Genomic DNA, 19,360 nt, shown 5'->3' on the forward strand with positions numbered 1-19,360 from the left:
CAGATTAGTAGGCAGCTGATAGTATTTAAACACCTGAAATCAAAGCTGAGGATTCCTTGCCCTGTGTTTCAGCTCTGTGTTCAGAGCATCCATCAAAGAGAGGATTCTCCATAAGAAAAGGTCACATCTACTTGTGGAAGAGGAGGGAAGCAATGGGGCAAAACTCTCATCTACGGCTTTCAGAAAAGTTTACTTTATTTCCAAATTTTCCACTTTCAGTTCCTCCTCTGCAGTGGTGCAATTACTTGTGAAAGCGTATCTATCTATGTCTGCTGATCTTCTGAGAACCTATTATTATGAGTATGAATATCACCATTATATGTTTACCATCATACAGACAACCTGCAAATGGCAGTCATTTCCCATAGCATGCTGTACTTGGGCCCAGGTGCCTCTGAGCTGCACTTGCATGGCCCCACAACAGCCACAGAATTGTGCTGTTACAAATAAACCCTATTTCTAAATTGCTGTTGTCAGTCCTTCAGACTCAATTGGTTGTTTGCATTTACTAACCTCTTTGCTTCCTAAAAAATAATAATCATCATCTGGTTAATACTGAATCTGCATGCCTTCTTTCATTCTTAGGCAGGCACAGTTTAATGAAAAAAAGTCCCTGAGCTTCTGCTGCATACTTGAAGCATAAATCATGGTACACTTTATTCTTTTGGCCACAGTAAATAAGTAGGTGTTGAAATTTGATGACAGTATTATGAGTGTTTTTCATTATTCCTTTTTGTTTTAAACATGATCAATTTATACTAAAATGCAAATGACTACAAATCCCACACATTTTCTATCAGTTGGTTGTTTCTTCAGTCCTGTGTTATAAGCTGTGTTTTTCCCAATGCATGCCAAATTTCCTTTTTGTTTCAAAGACAGAAAATGTTGATTCTTAAGTGCCGCAACAGACAACGGAACATTTACAGATCAGCTCCACAGTCTGTTTGTTTGTTAAATAAAATATTTCTGAATCTAAACAGGATGGCTGAACCCTAGTTCAACAAGGCACTTAGGCACTCGCCTAACTTCATCCCATCACACCTTTTATCTTGAATGTGTTTACATTTTCTGCTACACTGGGGCTTCTGTCAGCATCTTTTTTATCTATTGCACATTTTATGAATTATTATTTGTGTACTGAATATGAGTTTATTCTGTATAATACTCCGGGATATTTCCTTCCTCTGCACATGTGCTTGCAGCATGTACTGCTAATCATTTTCATCATTAACTGATATTTGCAATCTGCACAACAGTGTGCTTTTTATTTAACGGAAGAAAAAGCATGACATGAGCATCACTTATGTAATTTTTTTGGTTTCTCTGCTAGCAGTGTCTGGCTGCACCATCAGCATGTCCGGAGGAAGGGGCAACTTTGCACGTGATGCAGCTATTCAGATTTTGGAGACCAATAGTGTCTTAGTTGTCCATCTTCTTGTGATAGGGTTTCTTCTTCTCACTTTCAGCTCCTTTCCACAACCTTGCTTCTTTTATTTTGCTTTTCATGCAGAATATCCTTTATTCAGTCAGCATCTTGCCTCTCCTGTTAACAATAATTTCCAATTAAAAATTAACATAAACTGGGACAATTTATGCAGTTCTATCTGTATAGCTTGAGTTTTTCATTGCTTTATTGTTCTTTCTGCTCACGCTTTTTCCTTGTTTGTCTTTCATTGTTTATCCACACATTGTTTGATATTCAGACAGGACTGCGTTCTTTTGATCTCTGTAAAGTACAGCGTGCAGTTTCCATGCATTATAGAGCAGATGAGCACAAGAAGACTTCAAAATTGTGTAGATGAGTCAGTGCTATCTGCTTTCATAAGGGAAAATATCTTCCATAAACGTGCTTTTTATAGGATGTTTTTCTTGGTGTGATGTGAAACATTCCCAGAAGAAAAAGGAGAGTTAGCTTTTGGGATAGTACTCCAGTGGTGATTTCAATTGAAATAATTTTACAGTGGGTGGTGAAAAATATAAACAACCATTTCAACAAAAGCTGGAGAGAAATTTGCAGAGACCTCTCCGGTGTTATTTCTGACTCTGAATGTAATACTGATTTTTCACAGATATTTCCATGAGGTTCATTAAGAGCAAACGCCTCTGCAAAGTATGCTTTTCCTACTCTCCTCAGAGCCATACTGCTCATTCCAAGCAACACAATCATGCAAGCTGTAGGCTGGACTGCGATCTGCCTTTTTATCTAGGTACAAAGCTTTCTGAAATTCTGCTGAGGGAACAGGCCATTCAGCTGGCTTTTATACCAGAAGCAATTTGCTCACGATTCACATCTTCACAAATTGAGGCCTTCCAAGTCCACGTGTGAGATATTGTGCTTTGCAAATGGTAAAAGTGATAGCAGTTTTTCCCTGTGTGTCCTGCAGTGGAAGATCTGAAAACCAATAACATTGCATGAGGCCATTTGTTCTATGGATTAGTACAATGACTTGCCAGAGATGGCTTTTTTGTCTCCAGAGCACCTACTGAATGCATAACATGTGACACAGCTGATCTGGTAACACAGAGTGGATGCTGTCAGTGTGCTGAAATATGTGTGCCTTACCACGATTGGCATCTTTCTTTTTTAACAAAATTGTTGTTGTAACACTTCTGGCTGAAAAAAATGAAGAAAAAGGCCCTAGGAGTTATGAGAAATATGTGTGAGTGGCTGTGCTGCAGAAAGGTGGTGATGCTTTCAGTATTGTGTGCTAGAAAGGTTTTCTTTGGGTTATACTCAAATATATATACTTGCCTTTTGTGACAGCGAATAGGAAGATTTTTCTTTCTATTGGAGCTGGGATGCTGAAGTAAGGGGTGAAGACTGGGTTTGAAGGAACACAAACAGGTGTGGTTAAGCACACCTGCATGCTTTCTGAGATCAGGATTTCAGTAGTGAGCAGAGTGCAGACCAAACAGTAAATTTTCCTTGTAAAGTTACAATTAAGCTATAAATTCTACTGTCGTTGATTAACTTCATCGCTTTAGAGAGTTTATTGTTAGACATGTTTTGTTCTGTCAAAATTGTACTGAACAAAATGTTTACTCTTTCTTTCATTTCTCTTCCAGTCAGGTAGGCTGGAGTTAGCTGCATGTACATAAAATATATCAAGAATGGCATGTCATCTGAAAGATTTTCATGCTTAAGCTTCAAATACTGCAAGAGCTGGAGATCTGTTATGTTTCTGTTTATCTGACTGCCCCATTTCTCTACTACCTTGAAACTTGTTAGAGTATATTTTTACCTGCTCTTAGTATGAAAGCAGTCACAACAGCATAGATTAACACAGAGTTGTTATTTAGCTTTCAGTTTTTTCATGCTGTTTCTCCTGGAAACCCAACTCTTTAGTGCTTTAGATAACAATCTTTTTAAAGTTTAATTTTAAGCTATAATCAATAGCTTTTTTTTTTAAGAAGAAACAAGGATATTATTCTGAGCATGGTTAAAGAAAGGTTACTTAAGCAATAGACCATAGTTCAGTCAGTTTGAATAAAGGAGAAAAATAAAATTACAATTATTATGTACTCTTGAATGCAGCCTAAGTGCCTATTATCCCTGTCAGTTTTCAGATGGCGTTTCATCTGTTCTATAGCGTTCTGGGTGAAAGGGCCTTTTTGAGCAGATAATTATATGTAGCATTAAAATGCAATTACTTTTGTCTTCCTGATAAAAATATTGTTTTTCTACAGTAGCTGATAAATAGATTACAGTTCCTCATTGTAATTGTCATCTTACATTTCTGTGCAGTTATGTTATTGTAGAGCTGCCTTCACCAGTTTAAGCACATAGAATTACACTTTGGCTTAGAACTTAAATTGGGAGGGGTAGCATCTCTTGGACATTTCTCCATAACCATCATTCTTAGGACTCTAAGTTACAATGATTTCAAGCATTTTTTAAAAATCTAAGTAGTGTAGTTGTTTTCAGAAGGAAATGTTTTCCAACCATTCCTGCCTTGGGAGTATGAGGAACGCACAACCAAATCTGAAATGCAAAAAACCATCAATGGCATGCAGTGCTATTGTCCAAGCTAAAGATGGAAAACTAAACAAAACTACTGAAAAATTTATCTCACTTTGTTGTTGTTTTAGAAGTGTGATTCCTTGTAGTCAACATAAATAAAATGACTTTAAAATTAAGAAGAAAAGAGGAGGGTACCTTTGCAAAAGACTGAGGTCATTTGGTTGTTTAGGCTACGGGGTGGTATTTTCATAATGTTTTACATCATTTTGTATAACCTGGAGTTTTTGTACGAACATTATTGGGAGACATTACTAGGCTTACAGAGCATTTACTGGAACTTTATTAACATGTGTGGTTTTTTAATTAAGATATGGACCACTTGAGGGAGCAACTGAATAGTTCCCCAATGAATTTGTTGCATTCATTTCCTTCAAAAAGCACATCTGAGCCTAGCTTAAATTTCTCCTGCAGTTAATGTATGTAATTTATTCTACTAAGTAGTGTAGATTTTCCATGTAAATGTTCTCAGAACTGACAGGTTTAATTTCATGTAACATGAGAGCCTCCAGTACTGAATTTCCAGTATCTCATTAAAGTTGGCATTACATGTTCTGCTATTGAATTTTGGCAAAGAGGAGGCAATAAAATATTACCATAAAACAGAAATGTCCAAGTGACAGATGCTGAGGCCATAATTAAAAAAAAGGAAAAAAAAAAAGAAAAAGAAAAAGAAAAAAAACCCACAACCTCTCTGAAGGTAGATCTTAAATCAGTGTTTGACCACAGTGGTAAGTGGCCAGGTTTTTGCAAGTGCAACTTCAGAACTTAAGATTTGACAAAGTACCTCAAAATGCTCACAGCCTCTAACCATGCATGAGCAGGAGCTCGTTCCTCTGTTTTTTCCTAAGTGACAGATTTCTTGCAATTTTAATTCACTGTGTTTGTTCTCATTTGGAGATGCCAAGGACAGAGGGAACAGAGGGAGGACCCTTCCCATCCCAGGGGGCAGAGATGTGCCAAGCACACAGGAAGGCTGTCAGCTCTGTGTGCCCTCTGGATGCTCTCTTCTGGAGGGCAGCTGAACACACCTCTCTTCCTTAATCCCCCAAATTGAAATTCTCATTTCTCATGTACTGCCATTATTGCTGGTGGAAAATAAGAGCAATCATATTCTAGAGTATCCTTCCTTGTCCTACAGTGTGATACTTGGTTACCACCTTCCCACTGAGAGCCAGCATGAAGCACAATTTAGTACAAATCAGATTTGAAAATAAACACGCAGGTGCATGGCAGAATCTATGAGGAAGTAGAGTGAATGGGGAGTCACACAAATGTTCTAGTTTGAGTTGTTAACACTTTTTTTTCACCTTGCAAAATGCAACCATGGTCTGTGTAAGCATATTCATTTCTACCTACTTTTTCATAACAGTGTATGAATATATTGAAAACATTATTAAACTTATGGCTGTGGGTACATGTATGTATGGCTTTGGATTTATCTGCAAGTAAAATAAAGATCCCTATTGTTACACTACCATCTGAATTCTGAAAATGGAAGACTTTCATTAGTTTTGTATCATACTGCTGTATTTTGAGTTCTGATCCTCAAGATGCCCTGTACCTCTGTTCTTTCTCTGACTTTTGCTAAAAGCAAATTAAGTACGTACCTAGAAAATAACTTGCATAATGCAAGCCTGATGCTGGATTTTAGCTTCTTCAATGTGTCAATTCTCTGTTTTAGCCCATGCTTCAGTATGTGCTGCTAAAATGGCTTAGCTACTCTGACTGCTCTGCTCCATGGTTTGCAGGGTCTATATCAGTTTATTTTTGTAAATGGGCTTTAGAGAAAGTCTAAGTTAATAGCAATGACAGCCTTATGGTATAAAACAGAGTAAAGCAATAAACTTTCAGGTTTCCTAACTTCTGGATTTTGAAAGCAGTGTAGACTTCTTGTGGTGTCTCAAAGGATTCAAGACCTTCACAATGTGTCAAAATGTACTGCTTTTGAGAAAGAAAAGGTTTGTTTATAGCACCTGGGCCATGTGTCAAAACAGACAAAGCTCAGTGAAAGGTTTTGTGATACACAGTTCACAAATTCTCCTTTGTTGCTTTTAAACAAGGAATAACCACATGCCACTGTATAACTACAGACCATGGGTTCACAGTGTGTTTCCTTTTCTTAAAAATGATATTCCTCCTGACTTCAGAAATCTGTAGAGACACTGGTTTGGTTCAGTTTATGGCCCCACTTAGCACAACATCAGCTTGTTTTCTTCTTGAGATATCACTGAGATGCTTTAGATGCTTTAATCCCACAGTGGTTAATGGTGATTGTCTTTTTTCCACAACCGGTCTTCTTTAACTCTGACAGGAAAGCCATGTCCAGATATTTTCTTTTAAAGGCTTTTCTCATGTATAATAGAGCTTGGGATTCAAAGAAATTCATTCATGCTCTCATAGCTCCAGTGCTAACTTTCTGCGAGAAAAAAAAAACAAAAAAAACGGAGCACTGTAACAGGAGGGGTTGTTGTAACTAGCACAGAGCAGTGCAGCAGCTAGTGTATTCCACCTCCTCACTATTGGAATAGGAGCAAGTTTCTCAGTAGCACTGAGCAGGGAGAGAAAAGGGGCTGTGCTCTGCTTCCCTTATGTGCACGCTGGGGCAGTGAGAACTGGTTCTGATTTGCAGCCACCTGCAGGGAAACCAGAGCAGAGCTGTTCCCCTCAGCGAGGTGTAAGCAGACTGCTGAGGAGTTGCTGAGGAGCAGGTTGCGCCCGTAACAGTCCAGATGCAGTTAGGTGCATCTCAGTGGCTCTAGGCACGCAGCTAGGCTGTGTCCCCTAGAAAGCAGCCTGTGGTTCCAGGAATGAAGAGTGACAAGAGGGGTGGAAACATCTTGGTAGAAACACTCTTCTTAAAATAAAGAGACAGAGAGGTGATGCCAACAGGAGAAGGAAACAAACAATTCTCTTAATGAGAAAAATAACCATAGAATGAGAGCAAAAGGCTTTTACATGGCCCAAGAAGATAAACAATTAATTAGATATGAGAAGAGTGTCCAAAGCAAAGCATACTTGATGTGATTTTTACCTTGCCTGAACTTGTTCGGCATGGGGCCTTGTGTTCACTTGCAAAGCAAACATGCCAGAGCAGGGCTGGCCAGCACTGATGGCGGCTGTGCAGAGAGGCTGCAGAGAGCACAATGACAGTACAAATGAAGGTAGCTAGAGGCTGCCTGTCTCCGGTGCAGCTAAAAAAGAGAAAGCTTGTCTCAGAGAGAAGAAAAATAGATTTATACAATGATGAGAGACAACTTTTCATTTTATTTTTCATTTGCAAATTGCTTTGGAAACATGAGCAATTACATATCTCCAGCCTGTGAGCTGGGAACCAACAGTAACTTCCCTGTCTGCTCATTTGTGTGTTTTCCCATGGGTAGGTTAAAAGCACACTGACAATGCAAGATCTTCTATGAATATTTTTGGCCTGAGCTGGTGATAAATGTAAAGCACTATAAAGTGGCCTCAGACTCTATTTGTAAGCCTTGTCGGCCTGAGGAGTGCCCAGCTTCACATTTTGCAGCTGTTGAACACTGTTCTCCTCCATATAACCTGGCATAGGATCTCTCACAGGAACCTCTCTGACTGTGAGAGCACTGCTGATGTGACAGTACTTACAGACTGGAGTGATGAGCTGCTGAGTGGGTTTGTGTGTTCAATACTTCACAGACAACACCTAGGCTCCTCTGCCGAATGAAATATCTAGATGTTAGTCAATCAGAGTATCAGAGCATGCAGATCTTGCACATACACAACAAATAGAAATATTTCTGTAAGCTATTTTCACTCATTAAAAAAAAATATCAAGAGCCCTATCAAAAATACACAAGTGTCTGCCCATAAAATTATAGCATGAGAGTCACCAAGGCTCCTTCCACGTTCACTCGGTTGCTTTGGGGGTTGCAGTGACTCTGGCCCGCAGTACCCTGATGTGGTGTGGCCCTGCAGGCGTGAAGCATGCAGCCACCTGGCTTTGTTGTGCTGCACCAGCAGGTGACCCAAGTCACAGTCCTACAGGAAATAAAGTTCAGACAAAGGAAAGTTCAGTATCTGATAAACATATTTCAGGAGTGATCTTAGACCTACGTATAAGTGCATATGTATGTGTAGATATTTTATAGTATAAGTGCATAGTATAAAAGATATAATACAAAATGCAAAGATATGAAGGACGGCGATCCAGATTAGATTACTATTGAGACTTCCTTATGAATTTTTGATACTACTGCCTTTTTTTGTGTACCTTTAGTGCATAGAGGCTCTGTTCTCTGTCATTTGTTCACGTTTTCCTCCCACTTAGCCTTTTCCTACTGCTTATTATCAAAGTGCATGAAAGTTTATCATTTATGCTTCTTTATTTCTTTAGGCTGTAACTCGGCACTGGATCTAACATCCCAGAAAGCCACAGATGCAGTGGACAATATCTTTAAGTTGCTGAAGGATGTTGCGAGAGCTCGAATGCATATGAAGCAGTTTAAGTCTGTACATAATCCAGGCAGCAACACCAATCAGGCAAGTGAATCTTCCTTTTCTATGTGTCTGTTGCATCTATAGAAGGCTGTCAAAATTCCAGCTTCATGAGCAGCACTGATTTTGCTGCTGTGCTAATCTTATATGGGTTCTGTCCACGTGCAATAGATTTATGAGATCTTATAATTGACCTAATCATCAAGTCCTTCATTCAAATTCATGCATATCCATGTCCGTGTCAATAAAGAATTATCTGATGAAGAAAATGGGGATTTCCTCTGTAGCTCTGTGAGATAATTTAAATTTAAAGGAGAAGGTCAATATGCAACTGACTGGCTTCTCATGTCTTATCCAAGCAGGATGCCTGTGTCCAGACAGCAGCTGTATTTCTGTGTATTTTATCTCCCCTTTCTGTAACTAAGAGGCAATCCCATTTGTGAATAGGTGAGAAAAACAGCTTTTGTTTATAGAAAGTGAACACGTGAACTGCAGGTCATCAGGACTATTTTGCAGTGTTTTTCTCTTCTCCCATATCCATTGAAGTGTTTAATTTTTTTTTTTTTCAGTTAAAAATTGAGCTTATAGTGGGAAACACATACAATGATTTAGAGAGACTGTAAAACTTGATTCCAGCCTTAAGCCAGAAAAAAAAATATTGCTCCAGACTCATAAGTATACTGTAGATTGGCAAAGGGACATAGTCCAAATTAAGCAAGGCTTTGCAACAGCAAGAGTGGGGACTGTTTCAACATGTTGCTGGAAAGCTAAGGTGGATTTGTTACTGAATTGTTACTGAAGTCTACAAGTGCTTATAACCAGTCTGGTGTCTGAAATGCGGAAAATTGTTAAGTGTTTAAAACAGGTCAATGTAGGGGCAGTCAGATGATAAGAAAATGACCTCTGAAAGTTACCTAAAGTGTAATTAGCATCACTATGTTCTTTGGATGTAACCCAGGCTGTTTGCTTAGGGCTAAGTGCTGGAACACAGCAAGGGATGTATTAACTGTTTGCAGCACCCAGTCTGGCCGTAGAGTGGGTTTAATTATCTTGAATAGAAACAACCTTCTGCTGAGGGCAGTTTAGGAGATTTAGAGTAGCTGGAATAAGCAGTCAGTACGTTTTTGTGCCGTACATCTCTTTACAAAAGGATCATATTTTTGTCTAGCAAATGGTACCACATAGTTTGCACACAGCAATTTAGCTCACCTGACGAAATCTATAGGCTGTAGCCTATAGGTGTTTTTCTGCTACACATGTTAGGAGCAAGGAAGCCTCCGTGTCTCAAGAATCAAAAAATGGTTTCTGTGCATATGTTTAATTGAATAGCTTCTTTGAAAGACTTTTGAAATTTGTAGTTTTGCATAAAACAGTGGATGAATGTTTCCATCAGATCATCAAACCAGTTAATGTTGTGACCATGGAAGACAAGAGTGTGTAATTTGACTGATATGTAACTACTTTTATCTTGATCTTGCATATATTCACTCCTTCCTTCCTTATTCTTCCTTCTTTATTCTTCTTTCCTCACTTTCTTCCTTCCTGTTTTCTTCCTTTCCTCTCTCCCTCTTTTCTTTCTTTCCTTCTCCTCACCTCTCTTCTTTTCTTCTCCTTATAATCATGTCTAAGATGTGTGTGATAGCCACAGAGATTTAAAGTAATTATTGTAACACATTTTGTGCCCTACTAGACACCAGAAATTAAAATTTCCAATAGTTTCACTACAAGAATTAGAAATTTATGAAGCTATTGTATAAAAATAGAATTAAAATGTGCTAAATTTTTGATAGGTAAATGTCAAGTAATAAAAGGTTTTGAAAGTTTTTGAAGTTATCAAAGCATTAATAGTGAAACCTGCCTTTGGTATCATTTTGAAGGGGTCTGACTTTTGTCCCTGAAATTTCAGACATGTAAAATCATGGAACATTTTTAATGCCTTGCCTTTCCAGTACATAGTTATGTCTGAAGTCAGATAATATTTATCCTTTAATTTTGTACAATAAGTCTCTCTGTTTAACTATGGTTTGATCTTTGCTCCAAGTATTTCATTCCCAATGTCTGTTTCTCATCTATGAGGATATTAAACAGATCTTTATAATAGGATGTCATGCTCACATGTATATTTTCAAACAGTTGTTTATTGCATTACTAGATTTGACACAAATCTTCTTATTTTCTACTGAAAGACACTGCAGTTAACGTCTGCTGCAATTTACTTTACTGGCTCAATTAAAAAATATGCACATGTTGTGAAAATAAATAGATAAATTATATAAATCTGCATTGCCAAGACTGTATTCAAAAAGTGTACTTTTATTCTCACTGTAGACTGTTAATCATGAAAAACATCTTTTCAATTGCTTTAAAAAATTATAGTTTCAAGTTAGATAACCATGCAGATAGCTTTTTATTTTCCAGCTATTTTATGTTTATCTTGCATGATGTCCCTTTACAAAAGCATTCTCTCTACAAAAGGAATGACGTTATACTTAATTCTCTTAAGAAGTCCAGGGCCAATGCATCCCTGCACTAGTCCCAAAGGAAAACATACAACAATTGGAAAGTTGCTAATTTTCAAAGATTGTTGCACTTCCTGAAACTACTGTGGCTCCCTAGCAGTTTTGGCAAGGTTCAAAGGAGCAAAACAAAACTGAATCTGCAAATCAAATAAGGCTGAATTTTCATTAAAGAGGATCTTTAATGAAGATCCTAAAATTCCCTAGAATTCTTATTGTGGAAACGTTTTCAAGGTCGTCCCTGAAGAACATAGCATGGTAAATGCTTGGTGTGTTTGAAGATGGGAGCAGAGCTCTGATCTTGTTAACTCACTGGGTCAGTGCCTGGATGACTCAGAAAACCCCACTTGTTTAAACATACTGCTCCACGTAATAAGGCTATCACACCTCCAGTTTTTCAATTCACTGAGGATATGTCTGTGGATGACATTAATATTTGGGGCGGCATCTCCCATTCATAGTGAATGCCATTTTCCTTGACTTTAGTGACTTAATAAATTCTCTCCCTACATATCTTTCCTCATCCTGTTCTGATGTAATCACCCTATTTTTTCCTCTATAAATACACCTTCTTTTCTTACTTAGCTGGTCTTTTGTCCAAGGCTCTTTACCATTTTTAGGGCTAAAATGCCAGTCTTATTAAGAGTATTCCAGGATGCAGATCGTCTGCACCTTTGCACGTCCTGCTCTTCCTGATCCTTAACATATCTGAAGCACTGACATGTATGATATTGGCAGGATTTGGGGCCCAGCTTTTTCAAGGCTTTCCATGGGTATCAGCCCTGCTGATATCCAGACTTCAATGATGACATGACACCTGTAGGAAGGCAGGAGGGGTCAGCAAGCAACACCTCCCTGTTTAAATGTTATAAAATTATTCCAAAGAAAATGAGACATGGGTACATGATGGACAACAGAGAATTATCCCTATTGCTCTTCCCCTCTGTACTATCCCAAAGCACACTCCTGAGAAACTAGAAGCCCCCCTTTATTCCTAGCCTGCCTTTACTCATATAGTACACATACAGTAGAATAAATATGGGGCTTTCTTCCTAACTTTTCCATTCAATACTGTGCTGGTGCACACCATTGGTTGTTAAGGTCACAAAAAACACTGCTGCCACAGAAGCATTTTTAAATATTTAAATGCCCCTGTGCTGCTTTCTTTCTAGAATAAATATTTTTTGTTTCCTTTAATGGAAATAGAAGATTTAGAAAAGCAGTTGCACCAAGCCTAAACAGCTTTACTCACAGCGTGTTGTTCTTTTTGTGCAGGCTTCTTACAAACCACTGCTAAAACAGGTGGTGGAAGAGATCTGCAGTGCTGATCGACCTGATTCTGTTGATATTGAGCATATGTCATCAGGCCTCACCGATCTACTTAAAACTGGATTCAGCATGTTCATGAAGGTAAATAAGGTTTCCTAAGTTGATCTGTAAAATTTCCCTAAGTTTATAACATTGTATGGCAATAGGTGATTTTATATATTTAATTCTGTAGAGGGAAGCATAAGGGACAGTCGGGAGAGTTAAAACCTTGCAGAGGGGCTGGAAATAGTTTGAGGTACCATATTGCAGGTATGGAATAAGTGGATATTACCACCTGGAGAATGGAGCAGACTGGACACCTAAGTAAGGGTGTGTATGGGAACTGCTGAATCAAGGCCTGAACCTCTGGTTGATCACCTGAGGTGAGCAATGAGTCAGCACAGGAGCACAGGTGAAGGCAATTCAGCTGTGCTGCTGGAAGGGGTGGAGCCTGGCTCTGCCTCTCCTAGACCCATTTAAGAACTGACTACCAGTGGGAAAGGATCTCTTCTGGAGATCCCTGCTCTGGAGTTTTGCGGTGAGCCTAGGATATGGATAAGCTTTCTATCTATTCTCTTTTTGTTATTATAATCTGCTTTGCCAAACTCTTGTTTATTTCATCATTGTAGCGTTTTTATATTCATTGACTGTACAGGGTGACACTGGGCACGCAAATAAGGGTGATATGTCTGGGAGGAGTCAGTGTGGCTTCAATAAAACTTCAGTGAAGGGGTGTCCAACCTCATGTAGCTTTTGGAGCTCTTCAAAGATGTTAGCAAGCAAATTAGTAAGCAAGTGCCAGTTTGTATAAAGTCCCCAGATTTCCAAAAGGTATTGCACAAGACAGTTCATCAAGGAATTTTGTGGATAATGAACAGCCTTGAGATAGGCTAAGAACAAAGAGGTCTTACAGGGCAAGAAAATCAGCAGAGGAGCCCCATGTTCAATGCTCTTTCTATAATTTGACGAGGTTCAACATGCAGTGGGGAGGAAGGGAGGCTAATCAGTCAAAGTCCAGAGGGACTGTATGGATTCTCCATCTCTGTGATTTTTCAGAGCTTGGCTGTGCAAAGCCCTGAACATCACAGTGTAATTTTGAAGTCTGCACTGCTTTAGGCAGGGAAATGGACTAGATGGGATCTAAAGATTGCTTCCAACCTCTGTTGTATTGTGATAATTGAAAAGAAAAACATTTTTTTTCCTATTCTTTGTTAGGCCTTTCATGCATCTAAAGACAGGTGACAAAAAATAACTTTGATTTGTGTGCTGGTTCTATTCTAGAACCCATTATCAAGATAACAAAGTAATTTTTCTGTTATTACAGAGAAGGCTGTCTTGAAGACAAAATCAGATATGTCTAAATACAATGCCTATTTTCAGGAACTTGTGCCTACTGCTGAAATGGATTTTCAGAATGTACTTAGCTAGGTTACTAAATGGAAATTCTTAGCTCTTCAGAGCTTATCATAAAGCCCTGAGTTATGAGATGACAGCTATAGAAAGAGTGACCCAGTGTTGTTTTTATTCATGTATTGATACTGAAAAAAATCATACTGCTGCCATCCAAAAATAGAAGAAACAGATGTTCCTGCATCAAACAAGGCAAAAAAGCTTGTGCACACCAGTGACTTTTTTAAATGATTGGATTTATTTATCATTAACTCTCACAATTGCATTTAGTTATTTTTATTTTTTGAGGCAGGAACTTAGCTTGTCCTTTTAAAAAAAAAAAAAAAGACAAGTAAGACACGTATAAAGTCTAAATGTCTGTATGGAAACTGTGACAGGTTTAGCTTGTTTTAGGTCTTTTCTTTCTATATTATTAGTTCTTGCGTTTGGGACACTTAAGTGAATTACAGTGATATCCTAATCATAAAGTTCCCATTGGACTATTGGTTGCTGTACCAACTTGGGTGAAAAGATCAGAACTTGCAAAATGATGGGATTAACCAAAATCCAAACAGATGGGGGAGTACAGGGAAGGAGTGGGAAAGGATTGATCTGTGTGACAGCCAGCATCTCTATTTCTGTTAACTGCATGATGTCAAAGAGGAAGAGGATAAAAGTTTGTTTGCAGAGAGCTTCTTGCAAGCAGGAACAACAGAGCTCTTGAAAAATGCAACATGTATCCTGAAAATTTAACGGGATTGAGGGGATTGTAATCCTAAAATGAGTTTACTGCAGGAGGAGGTGGGCATCTCTTTATGGAGTGTACCTCAAGTGCCTGCATCTCTGAACAACAAAAAACTGTTGTAAGGAGCATATAACAGATGGCCAAGTGAACATCGTGTAGGATGAATATTTCATGGACACCATCACTTATCTCACAATAGTCTGTCTGTGCTTCTTCATTTAGTTGCTAGTTTGGCTTGTTGGCAAGTCCTTGTTTACTGCATGAATGAGTCCAGCCTGTATTTCTGACACAAGATCATCTCTACACTTACTGCAGCATCGGCACTGTAATTATTTGATGAACTTCCTCAAATTTATATTTCCTTCTCAATGCCTGAATATAAATGCCAACTCAAACATGGAAGGCGTTCTTCCTTCTTTCTTTTTCCTTTGGTCCCTTTTGCTTCAGTCTAATGGGGGTTTTCCTGACAGACAGCACTCTCTTCTCAGCTGTATCAGTAATTCAGGCAGGCAGCCCTTAGAGCAGCAGCCCTTTCCCTCTGACCTGCGTGCTCAGCAGCCAGTAAAGGTTTTACAGGCCATTTTCCATGACAATTATAGAGTCTGGGGAAGCAGGACATCAGCAATTGACCAAATTTCAAGTATATCATCTCTTTATGCGCCACTGTCACAGCTGGAGGCTTTCAGGGTTTTGCTTTTTTCTTATTTAGTGTTTTTAATTGCCTGAGATAATGGTACCAATTATTTTTAATGCATGATATTTTGAACTGAAAGTAAATTTCACTTGGGAACTTTTGCAAAATTCATATTTTACACTAAATGAAATTCAGATGCCTCAAAAACGTCCTGAAACAAAATAGCTTTAGAAGGACTCCAGAATGCATGCGTTGCTTTTGTTTCAGTCCATTCCAGCTCTTCTGTAACACAAAAATGAATTGTGTTTTGCTACATGAAGCCAGTTCCTTCAAAAGAGAGAGCCTGGGGTGGTTGTATTATCAAACAAAAAATCTTGGCAGAAATTTACATTCTTAGCACAGCCAAATATTTTGTACCCAAAGTATTGTCCTCCTTCAAAACATTTGTGCATAGAATAACAAGATTACAGATTCCAAAACCCTTTTCATTGCAATTTTAATTTAATTTTGAGTTTGCATACCTAGTTGTATTTTTAATATGCATTTCTGGAATTTGTGGCTTGAACTTCGGTCTTCTGAAAAATAGTAAGACTTATGTAGACAACACGTGTTTGGATCTGGGTTTATTTTGACTGAATGATTTGTCGAGACATTTTCTTCTAGTACTGCTTGTGTTTTCTGATTACTGGGTGTCCTTTCAGTGTGTCTAGTGTTGTGTGTGCTTGCTTATAACAAGTTGTCACCAGGGAAGATAGTAAGAGAGGCTTTGTTCAATAGTAAGCTCCTAAATTTTGAGCTTTCTGTGTAAGCCTTGGGTCACTCAGGAGCTTCATGAAATGGAGTGAAGCAGTTTGTTCTGGCAGCAGTGTTCAGAAGAGTAAAGAGCCATGAAAAGGAGTAATAGTATTTCATGTATTATTTCAAAGTGTCATAGCAAAGCATTTTGTTTAGTCAATCTCTATCCTCATCGTTTTGGGGAGCATTTATTTCTTCAACCTTACAGTCACCACTTACAGCAACTATGGCATGAAATACTCTTGAGATCTTAGCAAGTAATGGTTCTGTCTGACTTGCTTTATAAATAGATACTTTGCTTTTACTTAGCCTCTTCCTGGTATCTGCAGTAGGTTTGGGCTGGTTTGTTTGTTTAAGGCAGACATTACATTATGTGCAGAGAGTCTTTGTAAGATCTGGTATATTGGTTTAATTAGTCTGTTGGTGTAAATTGACAGTTTCTCAATATAGAACAAGAAATGCAAGTCAACCTGCTGAACTGTAGTACGTGCTACCTGTGCCATCAGCTGAACGAAGGTAGTTGACAAAGTGAGTGCAATTAGGAGATCTGCACTCAGTACACAGTCAGCTCATTGATATGTTGATATGTTTTTGGACTGGTTTTCAACTTCTGAGGAGCTCAAGAGGAGCAACATTTAACAGGGAGCACAGCATCATCAAAGATCAGCCAGACTGGAGAGGGAGCGTGCCATCCCTCATGCGTGTTTTAGAGGAGGAAGTCTCTTCCGAAGGTTTCCAGTCAAAAAGCAGGACAGGGCTGCCCGAAGACTATGTGTGAGGCAGGCACAATACAGATCAGCACAAAGAGCTTTTCCCTGAGGAGCTGGAGCCACGGAGCCAAAGATATCTGTCATGGTGGTGAAAGTAAGGGAAGAGCGTTCCACTCAAGAATGGGATGATTACCACTTCCATTCTGACACATGAAGGCTGCTGAAATCCTACGCATTCAGAAGGGGAGGAGGCGGAGAATCTAAAGAGCAAATTCAGCTGTTCTCACCGTCACTTTTTAGAGCCAAACATTTTGAGTGTTCCACACTGAAAGGCGTGTGGTGCTGTAAAAAGAACTATTTCTGGGTGCCATTGACATCACTTCCAAATGCTCGTCGAAGTTGGGAGCAAGGCATTATCAGGGCAGTGTGTTTTTTCAAGACAGAAAGAATGGTTGGAAACAGCAAAGTAATCAAACTTTTGGAAGTGGTTAAGAGGAAGCTGAGGTATAGCACCACCTTCATGTTTAAAATTAAAACATGATTTTATAACGTATTAGCTGAAATTCAATGTTTGTACCATTTTAAAGTTAATTAGGAAAAAAAACCGAGACTAGTATTTTGTTTGAATAGAATTTCTGTAAATGAGTTACAACCCAATCATAGCAATAATGAAACCTTTGAAGTGAAAGCAACTGATTTTATATATAATGAACCTGACTTATTTTCACTGGATGAATTATAAAGGCTTATTCACTGGACTAGCAAAAATACATTATGATTCTTTCATTTACTGATATAAGGCAGGGATTCTTGCATGTTTAAACTGGACTACTTGCCTCTATCAGATAGTAATTTACTTCCTATTCCTTAAAGCCTAGTGCATATAGGTATTCAAACGGTGCGCCTTCCCAAGTACTGTCCTCCCACACTAGGAAAGAAAGGAAAGAAGTGAAGAATGAATGGAGAGAGAAACCCTCAGGCCTCTTGAAAAACCTCTCTAGATTTCAGTGGGAGCCATGAAGACTCCATATTCCTGGGAATGGCTCATGATTTTTAACTGGACGTTATTTAATTCAGTTGCTCCAAAAACCAGGATTCTATGGCTATTTCTGAACTTCATTAGTCTTCCTCTGGCAGCTCTAAGAATCAATCACTGCTGAGGTAGGCTGATCTACTAAAATAATTGTTTCTTTCATTTTACAGGTGAATCGCCCTCACCCTGGTGACCATCCTCTTCTGATCATCTTTATGGTTGGTGGTGTGACAGTGTCTGAGGTCAAAATGGTGAAGGATCTGGTAGCATCACGCAAACCTAGTACTCAGGTAGAGTCAATTCAAAATGTTCTCATCTGAACAAAGAATGAAAAAAATCAGACAGTGTTGACTATAGCACTGGTATACCAGACTTAGACCAAACACAGCCACACGGACAGAAATGGCATTGGAATTTTGCTGTGAAGCCTGTAGGCAACAAGTGTTCAGGAACCAAGGATCTGTTTTTTTGTGTGTATTAGAGTCACCACTTGTGTCAGGTTGGAGGCACTCCAGGCAGACTGGCATTGTTCTAATGGAGCTTTTTTCATGTCTTGAAAAATTCATAGATTGTTAAAAATAACTGTTAATTTTGGAGAATTGTGTACAAGAGCAATTTGTTGCCTCCTAAGTACTGACTAGTATAGTAGCAGTGCACAGACTAACTGCAGAGAGATTCAAGAAATGCTGTACCAGCAAATGCATCATAAACACAGAATCACAGAATGGCTCTGGTTGGAAGGGACCTATAGGATCATGAACCTCCAACCCCCCCACCACAGGCGGGGCACAATCTCCACATTTAATACTAGACCACTGAACGCTGGTCTAGTTTCCAGATGGCTTGTAAGCGTCTCTTATTGAATTCCTCTGGAAGGTTTTTTTGATTAGTGAGAAATCATTAGCAAAACAGAGCCAACCAAAGGCTGATCAGCCGCTGGATTCATCGCATGCTTTCTGTGTTTCAGCTGTCTTTGCAACAGTATTTTCTAAGACTGGGCTCTATTTGAGAGATGTTTTTTTCATCTGATAGCATGTTTCACCCCAGTTAGTCAATTGCTAATCTCCTCAAAAGAGTGAATAAAATTCTTTCCTCTCTTGAACACAGATTGGATTGTGACACACTGATGGACAAGTTAATCCACGCCTTAAATGTATTAATATAACCTGAAGGATAAGCACAGGGTTAATAAGTGAGCCGGTGGAGAACTATGCAGCAAGACTTTTGAGTGGCTTTCTAGAGAGAATTGAGGCTTGACAGTGGTGACATAGGATCTGGTGTTGCTTTGCTTTGGCTTAACCCCAGTGGCAGGTCACCCTCTTAGGCAGATTCCTAAAGAATTTTAAGCTTTGACTGCACTGTGCCCTTTGTGAAAATGTGCTATGTTAGGGGTGAAAGGACTGCAAGGGAGAGTCAGGAGGAGGAAGAAAAAAGTAAAGAAGCAGTTGTGTGAGTCTCATATAGAAAACTATATGAGTTAGTTGGATTTACCTGGATTTCTGCACTGTAGCTGTGAATATGTGCCACCTGTTTGGGATTATTCTCTTTTTAAAAAGCCAGGCATTTGTCTAACTCGAGCCAGCACTTAACAGTCTTTTTTTTTTTTTTTGTGGGTTTCAGGCAATCAGCCTCAGACGTCAGGGCAAGGGGGAAGCACTGGCCTCACAAGTCTGTTCCATTCAAACAAAGCACTGACATTTATACTAATTATTGGCTTTTGGAGAAATGGAGAGACATGTGGG

General features: G+C 38.9%; 1 protein-coding gene across 1 annotated transcript in view; it reads left to right on the top strand.

The window, feature by feature from the left end:
- Positions 1 to 19,360, top strand: part of SCFD2 (sec1 family domain containing 2) — a gene marked incomplete at both ends in the record, with an annotated part of 175,459 nt that overhangs the window by 154,107 nt on the left and 1,992 nt on the right. Inside the window, 3 exons of the mRNA XM_079534886.1 lie at positions 8,388 to 8,533; positions 12,280 to 12,414; positions 17,789 to 17,908. Of these exons, the coding sequence (XP_079391012.1) occupies positions 8,388 to 8,533; positions 12,280 to 12,414; positions 17,789 to 17,908 (401 nt within the window). The remainder of the gene's footprint in view (positions 1 to 8,387; positions 8,534 to 12,279; positions 12,415 to 17,788; positions 17,909 to 19,360) is intronic.

This window comes from Tetrao urogallus (assembly GCF_951394365.1).
Source record: "Tetrao urogallus genome assembly, chromosome: 4".
In the NCBI taxonomy this organism is placed as follows: Eukaryota; Metazoa; Chordata; class Aves; order Galliformes; family Phasianidae; genus Tetrao; species Tetrao urogallus.